The sequence below is a fragment of the Gekko japonicus genome, unplaced genomic scaffold, assembly GCF_001447785.1.
Source record: "Gekko japonicus isolate JY-2015 unplaced genomic scaffold, Gekko_japonicus_V1.1 scaffold1540, whole genome shotgun sequence".
NCBI lineage: Eukaryota > Metazoa > Chordata > Lepidosauria > Squamata > Gekkonidae > Gekko > Gekko japonicus.
In genome coordinates this window covers 381149-401943 of record NW_015169220.1, presented here as the reverse complement: position 1 = coordinate 401943, position 20795 = coordinate 381149, and the positions used below count along the sequence as shown (strand labels likewise).

Genomic DNA, 20795 nt, shown 5'->3' with positions numbered 1-20795 from the left:
GCCAAGCAGAAAAGGGACGAAGAGGAAACGGGAAAGCGGAAGGCAGCTTTGCCGGTCAGTTTCCGCGCGGATTGGCTGGGCTGTTTCCTGTCCCGCCCGCCCGCTCGCTTTGCCAGACGGCTGCTTTCACCTCAGGCAGCTGATGCGAACTTTCCTCGTTTACCTGCTGACAGCGGGTTCCGATACCTTTCTGAGGTGCCCTGTGTTCGGAGGAGCCGAAAAAGAAAGCCGCCTTCGGGCTTCTTTTATCGCTGTTTCTCTGTGACGTGTAGAATGTTGAGTATTCAGTCAGAAGGCTCAAATTGAGCCTTTTTAGGTCGTAAAAATAAAGAGGACCACGCTTTATTCCGTCGTGGCTCTGCTGAGCATGCCATGCGGAAGGTCCCACTCCCAGGATGAACCGCCAGCATCTCCAGTTGAAAGTACATGAGGTGAAAGACCTTGGTCTCAAACCCTGGACAGTGACTGCAGGCCCTAGCTAGGATTTTGTAGCTTGTGGGGCAAACTGTTTTTTTTTTTTTTTTTGGTGAAGCTGTCATTTTTGCAATTTTTCTGTCTGTACACAATTGTACAGAACTATCTGTGTTCCTTTTTCTCGCCCTGATTTTGTAGCAGATTCTCCCAAATGCAAAACCTATTTGGGAGATATTGGGGTGGGGAGAGCAGGAAAGGGAACCTAGTATTGATGCTCCCCGCATTTATTTCCTCCTTGCTCTCCCTGGCCCCTTCCCTAGAACAATCTGTGATCCTTTCATCTATTTTGTGTAATTCTTCAGTGTGTTTAACCCCTCCCCAAGCCAGATGATAGCTGAATGTCTGTCTTCCAAGACTGAAATTACTTACTCAAGAGTAAACCCTCTCAGGATCCGGCTGCAAGGCTTTTCTCTACACTGAGGACTTATACAAGAGATGGAAGGATCACAGATTGTTCTAGGGAAGGGGCCTCTGGAGCTGTCCCTTTAAGAAAAGGTGTGGAGCCCTAAATAGCCCCACCTTAGCTACAGGCCAGGAGCCAATGGGATGACTCGGTATAAGGTGGTAGCTTCGTGTGTTTGAGGTTCCCCAAGGCTTCTGCTTATGTTTTGCTTACAGGATACCCCTCTCGAATTGAGACGATGCCAGCTAAGTCCCCATTTTAATGAGTTGTTCTGTGAGAAAGATAGCAATATCATTGCTATGGGGCTGTTGAAATTTATTTTCTCGGATAACCCCCACTTTGCCACCCAATCACTGCCAACATAAGGCAAACCACTTTTGAAACTGCATGGGAAGTTTCAGAAGCTAGGTGTAGTGTAGTTTAGAGATGCATATTGTTTTTTTAAAAATCTGAGCTGTTGGGATAGCCTTTGGTGCAAGATACTACATTAAAAGATAACTTTCCATGGGGAAAAAAGCATTCACTATCTCCTTTTCTTTTACAAAATAACTATCTTTCATAATACCCTCTTTCATAATACCCTCTTTCATAATACTTTCATAATAATAATACAGACAAAAAGAAAATATTTCTTCACATTAGGTGTAATTATGGAATTTAGTGGCAGGGGATGTAGCAATGGCCATTAGTTTACATTATTTGAAAAGAGGTGAGATAGAGTGCCTTTTTCACCTCTGCAACACACTGGGTTGATACTTTCATTGAGCTATCTACTGCAAGCCCAAGATCTTTTTCTCTTTCAGCCTTAGCAAGTCCAGAAGTAAGCCTATACTGAAAGTTGGGACAGTTGCTTCCTGTCATTTAACCAATTTTTAATCCATAAGAGAACTTGGCCTCTAGTAGAAGTAGATCAACTCACATTTGAGTTCCCTCTCAGGTGTGAATGAATGAATTTTATTGTTACGGTGCTTAGCCAGCAATAACTCTCAGGTATGTGCCATCAAGACCGTGAGACTTACCAATTTTTAATTTCCTGAATAGGTCTAGAACTTCGTCTCATCACCTCAATTTGGCTCAGATATTCAGGCACTTCCTGAAAATAGTGGCTGTGGCATCATTACATGCCCCACAGTGAACACAGAAAAAATATTCATTGTGTTTCTCTGCCATCTCCCCATCTTCCTTTAGCAATCCCTTTATTCCTTGGTCATTAAAAGGCCAACTGTTTCTCTGGCTGGTTTCCTGCTCCAGATATATTTAAAGAAATGTTTATTGTTTGTCTTGGTGCTTTTAGCAGCCTGCTCCTCAAAATCCTTTTTTGCATGCCTAATTATTGACCTTTCATTTCTTAAAAGGAGCCTCTTTACTTTTTATAGCTTCCTTAACTTCCTCCACCCTCAGGTAGTGCTGGCAATTTGACTGAAAATCAGCTGCTTGTATACTTTGAGAGAGCTCCTCAGACTTGGAGGCAGAGGCAAGCACTATGTCAGTGGTGTCAAACTCATTTATTACAAGGCCCAGTTCTGAGACAAATGCCACCCTGTTGGGCCAGGCCATGTGTGCCATAAAACAACATGCCAGGTACCAGAGATATAAACTATATAAAGGACAGCAGCTGGTAAGCACCGAGTTGGTGTATCCTCACTGCAAGGCCCCATGGGCTAGGAGGAGGGTCCAAAGGGGAACCCATATGGTTGGACTAGAGAGCCAGTTGTGCACCCCTGGCAGATACTCCCACACTGCTTGACTGCTGCAGATGAGGTTGTTCCGCCATGCTAAAGCCACAGAGTGACTCTGCCCCCTCACCCCGGAACAGTCTTCTGTTCCCTCCCTTGCACTAGTTGCTTACAGGCCGGATAAGAGCCCTGGATGGGCTGGTTCTGGCCCCTGGGCCTTATGTTTGACACCCCTGCACTATGTGGATTGCTTCTGTCACTAGGCATTTGAGCAAGTTTCAGGACTCCTAAAGCTCCTCCATTGAGGATTTGCAGGCTTCTGTAACGGACTCCGGGCTTGGGATCAGCCTGCAAGAAAAGACACCTGCAGTCATGTGAGTAGCAGTGGGGATATAATTCTGATGCAGAACTCGGGGGGGGGGGGGTTCTAGGATTTAAAAAACCCTCTTGACAGTTGGAGTTTGGCCGTTGAGACGGTCAGGTGTTTTTTGTTTGTTTTTTGGTCAGTGGGTAGTGTGCCAGGGGCCTGAGAAGTCATGTTGGAGTTCGCTGAGTCCAAGGAGTGAGATTTCTCTACAGATTCCAATATTAAGGGAATCTGAGAAAAGCCAAATGTGGTTCTATAACATAGTGAAATCTAAGGAGTCTTAAAAAGGAAAATAAGCTCCTGTTGGTTAAAAAAGAGATTCACGTTCCTCTCACACACGTTCCCTCTCCTGCTGGGGAGAGAGTCGGGTTTAGTGGACTTAGTGTGTGCCAGGAGGGTTTATTGGACTAGTGGGTGTTGTATGCACAATTTATGTAACACTGTTAAACACTTTTGCACTCTGCCACCGACTACTGTTATACACTTTTGCACTCTGCCACTGACTAACATGTGGCCTTATTAGGTACACTTAGCACTATATATGTTAAGTGCCATCTATGATTCTAATCACACAAACAGAAATCAATCATGAACATATATTCAGATATTAACTTTGGTTCATTGATGGCTATTGCTTAGAAGCGTGCTGGGAGAATAAAATTGCTAACTTGCTATTCGGCTAAGGCTTGTGGCCTTGGCTGCCGGCTGCAACTGCGCATGTTTCTGGTGTTGGTTAGCCTGGTTAAATGGAGAACAGTAATACCCTGTAACTTTATCAGCTAATATAGATACTTTTAGAGCTTCACGGCCTAAGAAGCGTCTATTATTTAGCTAGGGGGAAAGGACTTTGCTTGAGAAGACCCAACCCACAGATTTTAGCCCAATTAGAAATGTGTGATGAAATTAATGGAACCAATAATTATGCTTTTGTTTATGTCATATTGAGTATAAAATACTATGTCACCCTTTGTAACACTCGAAGAGTCTGTTAGGTATTCAGGAGTTCCAAGCCTTGATATCTGTACTCTTCCTTTATTAATTAATAAATATTTTAAGCTTTTTCTCTACGGGACTGTTTTTGTTTGTTTCTCAAATTGGGTTGGGCAAACACAGCCAGAGACAGAATTCCTGTCTAACATGGGTGTCCAAAACAAAAGAGGAAAAAACCCAGGGCACGGCGGAGGTATTTCTCTGTGGAGGTGGAGAGTACTTGAAACCGGCAGTCTAGAACAGCACAGGGGTTGAGATTAGAGAGAACGTGTTTTGTATTGTGGCATCTGAAGTGAAGGATTATAAATTAACTGACTTAAAGTTGAACTATACCATTTGAAACAACGTATACACAAGCATCAGCTTTTCCCTTGTATATATATTCCCTGCCTGCCTTTCCTTGTAAATAAAAGCGTCAGTTGGTTTTATAGTTCCATGTCACGTGTGCTTCAGTGTCTGACAGAGCTAAGTATCTGACAAAGTTAAACTATAAGCTTTGTCCCAGGAAAAGGTCGGTGTTCATGAAAAGCCACAGAGATTAATATTTATAAAGAGGTCTCAGCAATAAGTGGCTGGGTGTGTGACAGAAGGGCGAACTGTGTGGGGTCCTGGTTAAAAGAGGCAGACAGTGTCAGTGGAAAATAAGACTGCTCCAATTTGTGAAAGATTACAGGAACAAATCTCCACATACTCAGAAATAAGGGGGTTTGTCATAGCTTCCTTAGAGGAGAGCCTCACAGCCATCACCTCAACTAAGTCATAAATGTGGCAGCTTGTAGAAAATTAAAACACAATAGTATGAGAAAAAGGAGGGTGAGGAGGCCAGTAGAAAAAGACAGCTTTTGTCAAAGGAATGGGGGGGGGGGGTGCAGAAACCTCCCCAATGGGGGGGGGGGAGCAGAAATCTGCCCTACAAGTTCCGTGAAGAAGATAGCTGAGGAAAAAGCTGTGAAGCAGAGTCCCTCAATTATCCCTGCAGACCCTGCCAAGACAGGAAAAGAACTGCTGAATGAGGCAGCTTCCTACTGCTTGTCCCAGGAAGGTGTTCTCTGCTCCTGTTGCCTGTCCCAATGGCTAGAATCACCCACAAGTCAAGGGTTGTAGACTTCTTAGCAAATGAAATCAGTGAAATCATGGCACTATAACCTGAAAATTCAGAGGAGCAGTTCAAACCTTCACATCTGAACCACCAGTGGCAGATGAACCTCTCAAGTATACATTTACATTGACACCCCTGCACTATGTGGATTGCTTCTGTCACTAGGCATTTGAGCAAGTTTCAGGACTCCTAAAGCTCCTCCATTGAGGATTTGCAGGCTTCTGTAACGGACTCCGGGCTTGGGATCAGCCTGCAAGAAAAGACACCTGCAGTCATGTGAGTAGCAGTGGGGATATAATTCTGATGCAGAACTCGGGGGGGGGGGGGTTCTAGGATTTAAAAAACCCTCTTGACAGTTGGAGTTTGGCCGTTGAGACGGTCAGGTGTTTTTTGTTTGTTTTTTGGTCAGTGGGTAGTGTGCCAGGGGCCTGAGAAGTCATGTTGGAGTTCGCTGAGTCCAAGGAGTGAGATTTCTCTACAGATTCCAATATTAAGGGAATCTGAGAAAAGCCAAATGTGGTTCTATAACATAGTGAAATCTAAGGAGTCTTAAAAAGGAAAATAAGCTCCTGTTGGTTAAAAAAGAGATTCACGTTCCTCTCACACACGTTCCCTCTCCTGCTGGGGAGAGAGTCGGGTTTAGTGGACTTAGTGTGTGCCAGGAGGGTTTATTGGACTAGTGGGTGTTGTATGCACAATTTATGTAACACTGTTAAACACTTTTGCACTCTGCCACCGACTACTGTTATACACTTTTGCACTCTGCCACTGACTAACATGTGGCCTTATTAGGTACACTTAGCACTATATATGTTAAGTGCCATCTATGATTCTAATCACACAAACAGAAATCAATCATGAACATATATTCAGATATTAACTTTGGTTCATTGATGGCTATTGCTTAGAAGCGTGCTGGGAGAATAAAATTGCTAACTTGCTATTCGGCTAAGGCTTGTGGCCTTGGCTGCCGGCTGCAACTGCGCATGTTTCTGGTGTTGGTTAGCCTGGTTAAATGGAGAACAGTAATACCCTGTAACTTTATCAGCTAATATAGATACTTTTAGAGCTTCACGGCCTAAGAAGCGTCTATTATTTAGCTAGGGGGAAAGGACTTTGCTTGAGAAGACCCAACCCACAGATTTTAGCCCAATTAGAAATGTGTGATGAAATTAATGGAACCAATAATTATGCTTTTGTTTATGTCATATTGAGTATAAAATACTATGTCACCCTTTGTAACACTCGAAGAGTCTGTTAGGTATTCAGGAGTTCCAAGCCTTGATATCTGTACTCTTCCTTTATTAATTAATAAATATTTTAAGCTTCTTCTCTACGGGACTGTTTTTGTTTGTTTCTCAAATTGGGTTGGGCAAACACAGCCAGAGACAGAATTCCTGTCTAACATGGGTGTCCAAAACAAAAGAGGAAAAAACCCAGGGCACGGCGGAGGTATTTCTCTGTGGAGGTGGAGAGTACTTGAAACCGGCAGTCTAGAACAGCACAGGGGTTGAGATTAGAGAGAACGTGTTTTGTATTGTGGCATCTGAAGTGAAGGATTATAAATTAACTGACTTAAAGTTGAACTATACCATTTGAAACAACGTATACACAAGCATCAGCTTTTCCCTTGTATATATATTCCCTGCCTGCCTTTCCTTGTAAATAAAAGCGTCAGTTGGTTTTATAGTTCCATGTCACGTGTGCTTCAGTGTCTGACAGAGCTAAGTATCTGACAAAGTTAAACTATAAGCTTTGTCCCAGGAAAAGGTCGGTGTTCATGAAAAGCCACAGAGATTAATATTTATAAAGAGGTCTCAGCAATAAGTGGCTGGGTGTGTGACAGAAGGGCGAACTGTGTGGGGTCCTGGTTAAAAGAGGCAGACAGTGTCAGTGGAAAATAAGACTGCTCCAATTTGTGAAAGATTACAGGAACAAATCTCCACATACTCAGAAATAAGGGGGTTTGTCATAGCTTCCTTAGAGGAGAGCCTCACAGCCATCACCTCAACTAAGTCATAAATGTGGCAGCTTGTAGAAAATTAAAACACAATAGTATGAGAAAAAGGAGGGTGAGGAGGCCAGTAGAAAAAGACAGCTTTTGTCAAAGGAATGGGAAAGAAAGGGGGGGGGGGGAGCAGAAATCTGCCCTACAAGTTCCGTGAAGAAGATAGCTGAGGAAAAAGCTGTGAAGCAGAGTCCCTCAATTATCCCTGCAGACCCTGCCAAGACAGGAAAAGAACTGCTGAATGAGGCAGCTTCCTACTGCTTGTCCCAGGAAGGTGTTCTCTGCTCCTGTTTCCTGTCCCAATGGCTAGAATCACCCACAAGTCAAGGGTTGTAGACTTCTTAGCAAATGAAATCAGTGAAATCATGGCACTATAACCTGAAAATTCAGAGGAGCAGTTCAAACCTTCACATCTGAACCACCAGTGGCAGATGAACCTCTCAAGTATACATTTACATGGCCTGCAAATGTCATCACTACTTCAGTGTCACCCCAATTCAGCTTCTAATTCTCAAAAAGCAGGCAAGAATGTGTGGCCACATCAGAAAGAGACAGCATGTCCACAGAAGGAAATACTTCTTTACTCAATAAGTGATTGAAATCTGGAATTCACTGCCAGAGTTTGTAGTGATGCGCACAAGCAGAGATGACTTTAACAAGGGGATTAAACAAATATACAGTGGATAGGTCCCATCAGTGGCTACTAGCCATGGTGACTAAAGGGAACATCCACATTCAGAAGTAGGAAATCACTGAAAGACAGTGCTAGGAGGCTAAATATCTTTTACCAGACGATAATTTAAAATTGTCAAAATCACTCGGGGGGGGGGGCAAATAATTAAAATAAATTAAAACAATGGTTAAATTAAAAGCCCAACTATTTCAAATTAAAAACAAAATGGAAGTCCCATGCTTATAAGCTAAATGATAATAGGCTAACAATCTAAACTCCCTCAAAGCCTTTTCATCTACTCAACCTTCACGCAGTTCCAACTCCACCCAAACATGGGAGAGGAGATTTTGGCAGTGAGTCTATAAAAGAGGACAGAGAAGAGATTGGATTTATACCCTGCCCTTCACTACGCAAAGGTGTCTCAGAGAGGCTTACAAAGTCCTTTCCCTTCCCCTCCCCACAACAGACACCCTGTGAGGTAGGTGGGGCTGAGAGAACTCTGACAAAGAATGCTCTTTTTTCAAGAACAGTTCTTGTCAGAACTACGGCTTGCCCAAGGTCATCCAGCCAGGGGCAAGTGGAGGAGTGGGGAATCAGACTCGGTTCTCCCAGATTAGAGTCCGCGCACTTAACCACTACACCAAACAAAGAGAGGTAGAGACTAAAAACTAAGTAAAACAAGGCTAAATTAAACATAGGACAGAGAAGACACAAACAAAAGACTAAATGTGATACCTAGGTTTAACCACCCCTTCCCCTTTTAATTTTTGTTACAGTTCAGAAGAGGTTAACAGCTGAATACTCTTGTCAAATGGAGAAATTATCATCTGGTATTTTTTGCCTGTCAATTTGAAAAGGTCAACCTTGTTAAACTGTTGTTTATTTATTTGATTTATATCCCGCTCTCCCTGCATGGCAGGCTCAGGATGGGTTACATCAAATTTGATAAAAATACAATATACACCATTAAAACACTAGTAAAATACCACAGTAACCTTCAATCGGTGCCATTGTCATTGACATTAAAACCTCACAGATGCCATCTCTGGTATGCAGTTCTGACCAGCTGAAGGGAGGCTCAGTAAAGAGGGAGGGATGTCCGTCACCCTAGTTAAAATCCTGGTGGAAGACCTCCGTCTTGCAGGCTCTGCAGAATTGTAAAAGGCCCCGCAGGGCCCTGATCTTGTATGGGAGCTCATTCCACCAGGTAGGGGCCAGGGTTGAAAAGACCCTGGCCCTAGTCAAGGTGAGATAGACATCCCTGGGGCCCAGAAGATGTTGATTGGCAGATCGTAAAGCCCTTTGGGGCTCATAGAGGGAGAGTCGGGCTTGCAGTTTTGTTAGTTTTGAGATAACAGTATAATTGGCAAGCAAAAGCCAGGTTCCACACAATGGCAGAGGGTGATTCTCCAGCTGCATGGTTTCTACATGCAGGGCATAAGGCTGATCTTTGTTTGTCAAGACTGAAACTTTCTTTATTCATATGTGGAAGATTTTGGCCTGAAGGAAAACCCTGCTTTTAGAGAAAAGTGTAAATTAGCTTATAGGTGTCTTTTTTGTTTTGTATTTGCGTTGGAGTCTTGTGCAAAGTACTGATATTTGTTCCTTTTGTAAAATAAATCTCTTTTGTGTTTCCTCTCTTACGGAAAGTTATGGTTATTTGGTGTACACCCTGGGTCTTGTAAGAAAAGAACTCATGAACTCACGGAGTGTTGCTAAGTCTCCTGGGCTGGATTTGGCAAAACTCTGTGAGAGCACCTTCAATTAGGCTTCTAATACCTGGCTTGGGAGGGAAGCCTTAAAGAGGGGGTGCACCACACTAAAATAAAGTGCTCAAAGGATGAAGCACAGCCTTTTAGCATCCTTTCGCATTGGAACTGGAATTCAGTGCTAGGAGGCAATAACAGGGGAAGGCCTTAGCCTCTATGCCCTGTTGGTCCTCCATTGTAACTGGTTTGCCAGTGTTCAAGAGAGGAATGCTGAACTAGATGGACCACTGGTCTGATCCAGCAAGGCTCTTTTAATGTACATCATTAGCACACAATAAAGTATTCCTCAGAAATTATATTCAAGTAAGAAGAACTCTATGATTTCCTAGTGCAAAATCACAAGGTTCCAACAGAGAAGAATTCCTGCTTAAATTTCATTACTAAAAATGGAGCAATATTCTGGGCCACAAAGTAGGTTGTTCCAGCCTTAGAATTCAGAAATTGCTTTTGAGACAGCTTTCTGTTGGGAAGAAGTGAGCTAGACATATCAAAGACCACTTTAAACTGCAAGCAAAAAACAAGTACTCTGGCATTTCAAAATCTTTGAGGTGTGTGAACAGAACAAAATCAAATCCAAGAAGCTTTGAACTGAGTTTAATTATGCCAATTTGTACAAAGCAGATACTATTTTCCCCAACATACCTAGTCGCTACCACATGCTATCAACTAAACACAACAGACCATGGAAGCTGGCCTGATCTCCTTTTAAAAAGAATGTTTTTATTCTGATGAACAAAACTGAAAGAAAAAAATACATACTTGGCAACTGTTCTATTAATTAGGTACATAAATTAGATCACTTGTGTTATGTCTACAGACAGTATAATGAAGACATAATTTTCACACCAGATCAGGTGGGTCTTTTTATAGATGATACAAAATGGAACAAACAAAACCCCTCTGCTTTTGAAATTTAAGACAGTCTTAAGCAACATGACTTATGCATTTTAGCTGTGGCTTGCTAAAACATTGAAAAAGTGAAAAATTTCATCCTTATCCAAGACAGCCACTTCTGTTGAACATTCAGTACACTTTACCGGGTGATATATCTCCTCCTCTTCTTGTTTTTCCAGGCCAGCAACGGATTCACTACTTTGTTTAATTTTCTTGTGTGCTTTCTTTATCTTCTTGTTCAATGGGCCTTTGTATTTCAAAATCTCCTCTTTGATAACACTGCAGTTCATCACAAACATCGCTCTGTACTGAGTTCTGTATTTTTCATGTCTAAAAATAAAGGGGAAAATGCAATCATATTTACCTAGTAGAATACTAAACAAACAGTGCGGTATGAAGCCAAGAGATTTGCAAGGGAAGAAAAAGGAGAGAAGAACATCTTGTACACATTCCAGAAGTTATGTTGTTATAGCCAAAAAAAGAGTACAGTGACACATTAGAAACAGGTTAATTTAAAATGGTATTTGTAATCCACAGCATATCTCCAATGTGGTGTAGTTGTTAGAGCACTGGACTACAATCTGAGAGCGCTCCATAAGCACTTTATGCGCTTCACTGGATGTAGGCCTATCTATTTGAAAACAGTTTTATTAAAATATTATAATACACAGAAGTAGCACGTCATGATAGAAAACGTCAAGTTTTTAATTAGTTCAGTGCAGTACATATTTCTAAAAGATAAATTTCCTCCCCATGAACGTGAAGGGCTGTTTCAGCAAACAGTCTCAGCAGTTATTTACAAACATACCTCTCCTATCACGTAAGCAGAGTTAGTGATATGGTTGCCACCTTATTGTGTGAACAAGTCCCCAGTTCTTAAAGGACCAGTCTATGAAAATTACAGCATGCTTGTGTAAATAAACCTTTGCTTATTTAAACAGAGGCTAAACATATATCACACAGGTGGCTTATAGTTCAGTAATTACCTCTGGCAGTCGAGGCACAACGTAGTCATGCAGGCAGGACAGTTCAAAACAGCATCACTGCTTGGAATGGCTGAAAGTCTGGCTTGGTTGCCTTCAGGCTGAGCACTTCTGATATTATGATACCTACAATAATGCAGTATGCAGATAAGGGAATTACTCTGATTGGTTAGGCATCTTTACTGAAACACTGAAGTATTCCAAACCCTGCACCAAGAGTACGGATCTTTCTTTCTGCCTGTCTGTCCTAGTCTGTCTTTCTCACCAAGACTCAAGGCAAATTACAAGATAAAACAGTACAAACAGATACCTTAAGACCATAAGCATTTCATGCAAGAAAAATTCAATTCTTTTTTTTCTTACAGCAGTTATGTGCTCTCCATTTTAATACTCCTATTTCAAACTTATTTCATAGACATGCACAGGCAGGCCAGTAAGACGATCAGGGCTGCTTTCCCATAGCACAAAACTTATGCGGCTCCAGAAAAATGCACAGATGCACCATAAAGGAAGTGCTCATGTAGTCAATAGCTGCATGGCCCGGGCCAGTTGCTATACCTCCTTCCCACCCAAACATCTCCTGTCTGAGAGGAAGGCAAACATTCACATATGGTTGAAACCAAGGAAAAGCAGCTCTCAGGCCTCCTGCAGGTAAATATGAATAAAGCCCTAAAGTTTGCCATGCAACCTGATTTTTCATAATATTTTCCTATCATGTTCTTCAAGAAAAGTTATAATGGCTTTCAGGATTACTCTTTGTCCCATTATTAAAAAACCATTCCAGTAACAAAAAATTAATTCTGCAATATACAAGCAATTAGTTTTTGTAATATGGTGCCAGAATGTGATGGTTCCCACTTTTTAAAAAAAATGGGAGAGAAAATGTAAGAACCATCAGATGATGGGCAATACACCCTACCACTCTATACATGGAACATGGAGATTTACCACATTCCTACCTGCCTGCAGTCCCTTCCAACACTAGGAAAGATTATTCCCAGGGCTGTAGGACCCATAAGGAAGAAAAACCACACAAGTCAGGGAAGGGGCTGAAGGGAGGAAGAGCAAGAGAGTGAAATCTCTCCTCCTTCCTTTCTATAGGTACAGCTCCACAGAGGACAGGGATTGACTTTATCATCTTGCCCCTCCTTCTACAGCCCACCAATGCACATGACTGTTCCCCAGCACGGATCCTGCAAACTCAGGAATGAAATTTTGGGGGTTGGAAGAGCTGCAGGAATGGAGAGGAATGTGGGATAACTTAAATCATTCAGCCCCTTCTATATCTGAAACTCAAAGCATTCAATGCATTCTCAAAGACAAAGACAAATGTTCTACTTGGCCATACCTATTCAAGGGTGGGTGGGGTTTTTTTTGGTGAATTACAATATTTATACCCCACTTCTCAGGATAGGAAATATCCATACTTGCCATAGCAAATATACAATATATATACATTGGAGTCACAATGTGAAATTTAAGCAACTTGGTACAATAAAATGTCAATTTTGAGTATCCCTGTGGCTGTAAATAAATACTCTCATATTACCTTCTTCTTTGCCTGTCTACCCACTCCTGATCTCTTTTATCTTCTTCTGGGTCATACAGCAACTCATCATTAGTTGGAATTCGACGCTGTTTATGTCTCCTTGTTTTCTTAGTTTCTTCTGAAACTGTCAAGTTTACACACACAATTGTCAGAAAACAAAGAACATGATGAAACAGCAGAACTACAGTCCATTATGTTAGCAATCCAGCGCCTGATCCACTTGTAGTTCAGCCTCTGTAGTTTTGAGAGGGCATAGCCCACAAGATTCCCAACAGAATACATCAGGCTCAGCATGTTAGTAATACTAATTTTTATAACTAATTTTTATAAAGATTTTATATAAGAACTGTTGTCATTTGTTGCTATTATTAATAACTGGTATTCAAATAAAAAGCTCAAATGATTGAAGAGGACACTTTCTAGCAAACCCAACAGGAGGGGATTAACCAATGAACATAAGGCACTCTTCACTAGGACAGCAAACAGGCTGGCAGACACAGATAGAGCTAGTGCATTGAATGATTAGTCTGTCAGAGAGCTACTGCCAGTAAGATCCAACAATACTGAGATGGACCAATGGTTAGGCTTGGCATAAGACAGCAATATAAATTACTCTAAAACTATTAAGGTATAAATTCACCCAACTTGGGATATAGGACAACTGCAATACTACAGAGGAATCATCCCTTCCCTTCCCTATGGCTTTACATTATTTTGTGTCCCAAGGATTCTTTTGTCAGGATAGCCAGGAAAACCAAGAAATTGTATGTAAAAGATAATCTATGGTATTTGCATAGAATAAAAAGGAAATTTTTGTTAGAGACATTTATGAAAGATCTCCATTAATGTTTAGGTTCCACTGATTAACAGATCCCACCGTGTACGTGATTCCACTCACCTACAAATTACATTTATGCAACTGATTATCAAAGCCCAGTGACTAATAGAAATTGGTGTGCAATTTTTCACCTGGAGGACAGAAGTGGGGGAGAGGACACACCCAGTCAGTGTATCGGTTAAACATGAAAACCACTCCAGGCAAATATACTCTCAGACACACAAGGACAACTGTGTCCAGCCTAATTTGCATCTATGATGCAAGCCATTATAACTTTAATTAAATTAACTTGAAACAGGCGCGAGTTTCCTCATTTGCGTGAAGAGCTCTGTATGAGAAAGAAGCTACTAAATAAAACTAAGTTCATGATTCAGCTCAGTCTGTTTTGAAAGCTCAATCATCGTTAAACCCGTGTTATCTGTCAACAGCAATGTGTCACTATTTCTGTAAATGTGAATGGTTATACAGGAGAAAAAGAGCTATTGTTTGGTTATTGGTTATTTACCTACTTTGTCTTCATCCTCTGAATCAGAATCAAAATAAATGTCATCATAGTACTTTGAAGTGGTGACAGTTCCAGACTGCCCAGCACTTGAAGTCACATCTAGTCACAGAGTTGAACACAAAATATGTAGTCACCATGCAATCACTACAATAGAGCAGACACATAAATATTTTCTTGGAAATGAATCAGTTTAACATTCCTTGTAACAGTATATAAAGTTACTTCTATCTTTTGATTCTATATTTTCTGAGAGATAGTTACTTAGGAAACTATTTAATGCATGGGTGTCAAACATGTGGCCCGCAGGCTGGATCAGGCCCTTGGAGGGTTCCAATCCAGCCCGCAAAGACCTGGCTGTTTTCTGCTTTATTTTCCAGTTCTGCTGCTGCTGCCACGTTGCAGCTTGCTTTACCAGACTCTCTCAATTGCACAGGAGAGATAGATAGGCAAGCCTCTCCTGTACAATTGAGAGAGTCTGGTAAAGCACTGGCTGAGGCTCCTCCCCCTCCTCCTCCCAGGGGGAGGGAGGGACTGGACAGGCTGCCTCAATCTTACAGGAGACAAAGGGAAGCCTGTCTTCCCTTCCACTGGCTGAGGCTCCTCCCTGAAGAGAGGGAACAAGGGACAGCTTGCTTTGCTGGGCTGCCTCAATCGCATGGGAGAAATACCAAGCACCTTTAAGACCAACAAAGTTTTGTTCAAGGTATGAGCTTTTGTGTGCCTTGCTACAGTGTGTGTGTGTTTTGTTGGGCTCCTTATGCCAGGACTTTCCTGGGTGCAACTGGGTTCCCTCCCCCTTTTCACTGTATTCATGCCCTCATGATCCAGTCTTTCTCAGTAAGAAAGCAATGTGCACTCTTTTGGAGGAGGAATAACAACAAGCCAGTGAGGTAGATTAGGCTGAGTGTGTGTGTCCAGACCAGGTTCACCCAGCACATTTCCTTCGTAGGAAGTTGTAGTTATTTCTCTGGGGAAAAGTATAGTTTTGTAGACAAACACATGACCCTATGTCTGTGTCAGGATGCCTTCTCATGTTCTCGACCAGCCCATGAAGCAAGTACAAAACCTTGCAATGCCCAGCCATTTCATGTTTTCCCTTGGGTCCTAGGCTCAGAACACTGAGCATGAGTTTTCTGTAATGAATGTCAATAAATCAAAAGTAGGTTTGCAGCTTACAGATATACACCTGAACAGCATACTTAGGATGCAATAATTCAGAGCAAGAGGCGTCAGTTATCAGAGACTGTTCAACAGACAAAATATTGCAAGAGTGCTAGTGTTTTAAGCATGTTTTATTTAAAGTTTAAAAATCTTTAATTGGGCTTGCGCCTGTGTCCTTTATAAAGTTTATATCTCTGCTACCTGGCATTACATTTTATGACACACATGGCCTGGCCCAACAAGGTCTCATTTATGTCAGATCCGGCCCTCATAACAAATGAGTTTGACACCTCTGATTTAATGCATGCTACACTTTCCCCAAGGACTCACAGCAGCCTCCCAAAATCTCAGATAAATTTGCTCAAGCCCACTCAGGAGGCTTTTGAGACAGAGAGAGATTTGATCCTTACTTTCCCTTATTCAAGCCACTGTGCCACAGCAGTTTTCTGACTACATAGGTCTATTCCCCACACATTATGAGAAAACCCAATTTTCTGAACCAAGTACTACAGATTTTAAAACCAGTTGTTTCTCAATATCAAAACAACATATGCTAAATATGTTACAATAGATAACTTGGCAATTGTTAAGTCATGTCCAGAGAGCAGTCTCATGAAACCTGCAGCACAGGAAGAAACTCAAAGAAACATCCTCACTTTTGTGCTTCCAGCCGCTTTATGTCAACTGAAGACAGCCAGCCATAAGGAATACACTGTATGCCCCTGGACTGATTAACTCAACATCAGCCCAAGCTGAAACATACTCCACACATCCTGACAGCAGGAACTGTGTGCTATATAAGCACTCAAATCAGAACTACCTGCACATTTGTTTTGGTAAGAATGTTGCTAACAAATGCAGGGTGGAAACTTTTTCCATATCTAAAGTTAAAATTAAAAACTATGAACAGATGCCATTGACATTACAACATTAAGAAAGCTTGGCAGTTAAAAAGTTGTAATTAATGTTATTATCCCTAGGAATTTGGTGAGAGAGTACATATATGTTTTATCAATGTGTAAACAGGGGGAGAGATAAAAACATAAGTACTATAATCAAACGGGGGGGGGGGAATCACCTGTGTAGGTCAAGTCAAAGTTAAAATTCTGATTTATATGTTCTATGTGGTAAAAAGGATATTCTGTCCCAGAGAGCATTTGCTGGCAGGTAAACCTCTGTGTACTAGCTTTAATTCTGTTTTAATTCTGCATTAATTTTAATTTGTGAAACATGTGGGACGTTGTGCCCTGCAGCTTTTGCTGTTCTGTTAGTCACCTGGAGTTTGCAGAGATAAAGTGGGATTAAATATTTTAAATAAACAAATACAACAAGCACCATCTTGAAATGGAACTAATAAGTAAAGCACAAGATGAGGTGTCCCCATGGACCCACCCCCTCATGCTTAACAATTAAATGCTGCTGAAACATATGAACAAACGGGCAATCATGTCCATGGTGTATCATACATAGTTTTCTGAGTGTGCTAAAATTAGTGTCAATAATTTTCAGCATCTCTGGTGAAATACATGCTGTATTACCCCTTTTAATGTATTCCACCTAAAGCTTAGAATTTACCATTTAAACCACACTTGTTTGGGTGGTTTGTTTCTTAATCATATATTCAGTTCCAGTATTTCTTACTATCAGGACATAACATTAATGTAAAGTATTTTTAAATTTTTATTTACCAAATACAAGTAAAAATAAGTAGTTATAATTTGTCTGGAAAACCCACATCATGGGTTGCCAAAAGCTCATTTTGTCTGAAAACAGTAGATTAGTAACCATAGCAACCAACCCAACATTCTCTAAAGTAAATGTAGGGAACCATTTCGGTCATGAAACAAACCACTAGAGAATCCACAAATAATTAAGATAAACAAAAAATGGTTCAACCTAGTTATGTTTGTTTTTGTTCTATAAAGCCATATTCTTTGGAAAGAAGGACCACATGGACCTATGCAATGCCTTAAGGTCTTGGTCAGCCACAAATAGAGACATATTACTCATACTCTATAATTTTGTAAAGATATTTTACCTGTAAGCTGTGACTTCCATTTGCCTTCAATATTTTTCATGGCACAGTCCAGTTCAGCTTCCATTTCTTTCTGGAACTCATCTTCACTAGAAGATTCACTTTCTCCAGTTAGACACTCCCTTATCAGTTTTCGCTTCTGCTCAGGGGTGCCGTGTAAAAGCACATCAACTTCATCTTCAGAGCTAAAAAAGGATGAAATGTTCAGGACCATTATATCAGAACAGTCATGCCGATCATGTCAATAGTTCAGTAAAAACATCTGAAAGGGTCTATCCTCCCCCTCCCCACTTTGAAGCTTTAATTACAAAAAAGTACTATTAATTCTGCAGCAGCAACAATGAAAACATCTGCTTTTATGCAAAAATTCTGGCCTGTAGGGATGAATATCTTATACACAGGCAAACAAGGAACTAAAGCACGCTCTACCTGAATGGTTCACCTAAGCAATACCTAGGAAACCCAACACACAGATAACCTTGTAAAAAAATTACAGAAAAAATAGGATGGCACCCTCCTTACTTAGAGTTCCAAGGGATGCTGTCATATTGTGCCCAGCTTTGGACACACAGTGATACTACTAAAACAACTGGAGTTGCAAATGTACACTAAAGCCCACATCCAGCTGTTTAATCAGGAGAAAGAGAGAATTTATTTCTGATATGTTATTAGCCACATGGGGATTCGTGGATACTTTCTTCAAAATTCTTCAACATTAAAAAAAATAAGAGGAGGATTAAATTCGTCTGGGCATGCTTCAGCTCCAGCCACATCAGAGAAGTACGGCGGCCGAGGCTCCGGAGCGACGGCCGGAGTCTTTCCCTGCCGCGGTTGGAGCTGCAGCCGCGTCTCACCGCCGTCGCAGGCCTAGCCGCGGCTGAGAAGGACGCCGGCCGCAGCTCTGGGCCCGGCCGAGGCGGCGGTTGCCGGCGGCAGCTGCAGACCCAAGAGGAAGACGAAGTCGGTGGTGGGGCCAGGAGCCTCGCTAGCCTGAGACGGGGGGGGACACCTTTCGTTTATTAGGAATACCCAAGTCACTGGATTCATACATGAATCAACTGTGCAAACATTATAGACACCGCCCAGTCGAGAGTACATGGAGTCTAACAAACACATCACCATGCATATCAGGGTACGAACAGTTTGCTGCTTTCTCTGTCACCTAAGCAACAAGAACAGGGAGCGATGCCTGAAAGCCAAGTTTCTTTCAGAGCCTTTTTAAAAAGCTGTCGATGGCGCCAAATATTTGGAGACGACAAACAGGGTGAGCTTCCGAAGACCAAAACAACCCCCCCCCCCCAATTTTCTCATACGACTTCAGATGCATTCTCGCAATTAACTCCTCAAGAGCATTTCTGCCTGGATTTCTCATACCCATCCCACCCCCACGGGACGGCTAGACTTGCATAGCCTCCCACTCCGACCTGCTCTGCGCCAGCTCCTCGTCGCTGGGCTCTTCGATTACATAGGGATCATCCTCCTCCCGCAACCGGCTCATGGCGGCCCCTTCGAACTCGCGTCCCCCGGAAACGCTAACCTTCTTCCGGTTCCACCTAATCTGGAGACCGTACTTCCGGTTCCTGAGTCATCTCCGGGTGCTCACAGCTCCTAAGGCAGACGAGTTATCCTTTAATCGTGTATCTGCTGCGTTAGTTCCCCAAGCTTTTGGGCAACTAGAGCACCTTAAAAAATGTGGGTTTTCTTTCATTATAAGCCCCTATCTTAAGCCAGAATAAGTACCACCTCGTTGTTCTTCTGCTAACCTAAACGAATCCATTCTGTTTCTCCCCCCTGGGGCAAGCAGTACAAATGAGAGTAAGGACTCCTATAAATTTACTTTGTGTGGAAGACTTTATTTGAGGGGCAGCCTCTCTCTCTTTCCTGTTCTCTTCTGCATTTGAGTGCCCCCCCAAATATTCAGCTTGAGTAAATGACATTTTTATTAAGAGGACTTTTTATCCTTAAATTCAACTAGAGTAGGTAGACTAGAAAGCAGCGTAGTATATTACAAATACAGGATCACAGTAGAAAGGCATCCCTGCGTCTGAGGGGCAAATGCAATAGAGAATACGGAAAGGAATTGGAGCTGGAAAATGTCAAAAATTGGACAATTTTTAAAAATTTTCATTTTGAGTGAGGATCTTTTACAAAAATAGAGGATTTTCTGGTTTTGTCTCTTGCTGTAAATTAATAAAGCACTGTCCCATTTATTTTGCTTTCACTGTAGTGCTGCTGCTAGCTACCTGCCTGTAGCTACTGCACAGAGGTCTGTGTGCAGTCTGCATGTTTGTCCAGAAGTAAACCCCTCTTAAGTTCAACATAGCTTACTTAAAAGCCATATAAGCCTGGAACTGCAGCTCGTGTCTTACACTTCTTGATTTGGGTTGCTTTCAGACTGCTTCTCTCAGAAAATAAACATTAGGTAGCTGGTTCCTTCATCTGACTTTCCTCCTATAGCAGAGAAAAACTTCTCTACCTTGAGTGGTAGGCCACACTTGTAAAATGATGGCATCTGTACTTGCTTTTCCTGTCTCTAAAATTATGTTAGGATAGGATTCAGCAATTTCAGAACAATATTAAAATGAAGAACAATACTGGATTAATTGCCATAGTGACACAAATGCATTCAGCATGTATTACAGATTTTTGTATCTTGATTTGAAGAAAAGAAGAAAATTAAAGACTTCTTTAATTCTTGGGGTCCTTAGAAGCACAGTTTCTGGTCCAAAACGCATCACAACTACAGCCACCAGAACCTGAATACTCTAGCAGATACAGATTTTGCCATCATCGATACAATGGAGAAAGGAGAAGCGCTCTAAGGAATATTTGCACCTGTTAGTTTATCCAAGAAAAGGATACAGTAGTAAGGTCTAGGCCTGGCACCTGCATTCACAGCTCATTTTGCAAGATCTCCGTTTCAGTGCAAGAAACCGGTATGAATATGCCTTCCTTTGTGTTTACCATAGACATGGTTGGAGAAGCTTACAGTTGAGACCTATTTATTGATTTAAAGCATCTTCTGCCTTGCAGCACTCAAGGTTTCACGCCATATAAATAAAAGTTATAGAATGCATAAAATAAGTTTAAAGTCTCAGGCTGCTAAATTAGTCAAATGCAGTCCTAAATAAAGCTTTCTTCAGATGCCTCCTGAAGATCAAAAGCAAAGGTGCCAGGTACACCTCCCTTGGGAGGTTGCTCCATAACTGTGGGGCTGGCCATTCTTATATGCCCAACCAGACAAGCTTCGTTGATTGGTGAGGCAGGCAGGAGGGCCCCTCCCGGTGATATTAATCCCTGGACATCTATATACATGGGATTCTAGATTAGTGCATTTTATTAAAAGAATCAACAACATTTACTGTTAAGTG

The 20795-nt window shown here is 41.8% G+C and overlaps 1 protein-coding gene across 1 annotated transcript; it reads right to left on the bottom strand.

The window, feature by feature from the left end:
• Positions 1-9578: 9578 nt before the first annotated feature.
• EAPP (E2F-associated phosphoprotein) lies at positions 9579-18935 on the bottom strand. The gene is made up of 6 exons (XM_015416398.1): positions 18849-18935; positions 17428-17609; positions 14229-14327; positions 12886-13009; positions 11340-11462; positions 9579-10683 (listed from the first exon to the last, which is right to left on the bottom strand). Exons 1-6 carry the CDS (start codon positions 18920-18922, stop codon positions 10407-10409), a joined length of 879 nt encoding a protein of 292 aa, XP_015271884.1. The 5' UTR covers positions 18923-18935; the 3' UTR covers positions 9579-10406.
• Between the last annotated feature and the right edge of the window lie 1860 nt (positions 18936-20795).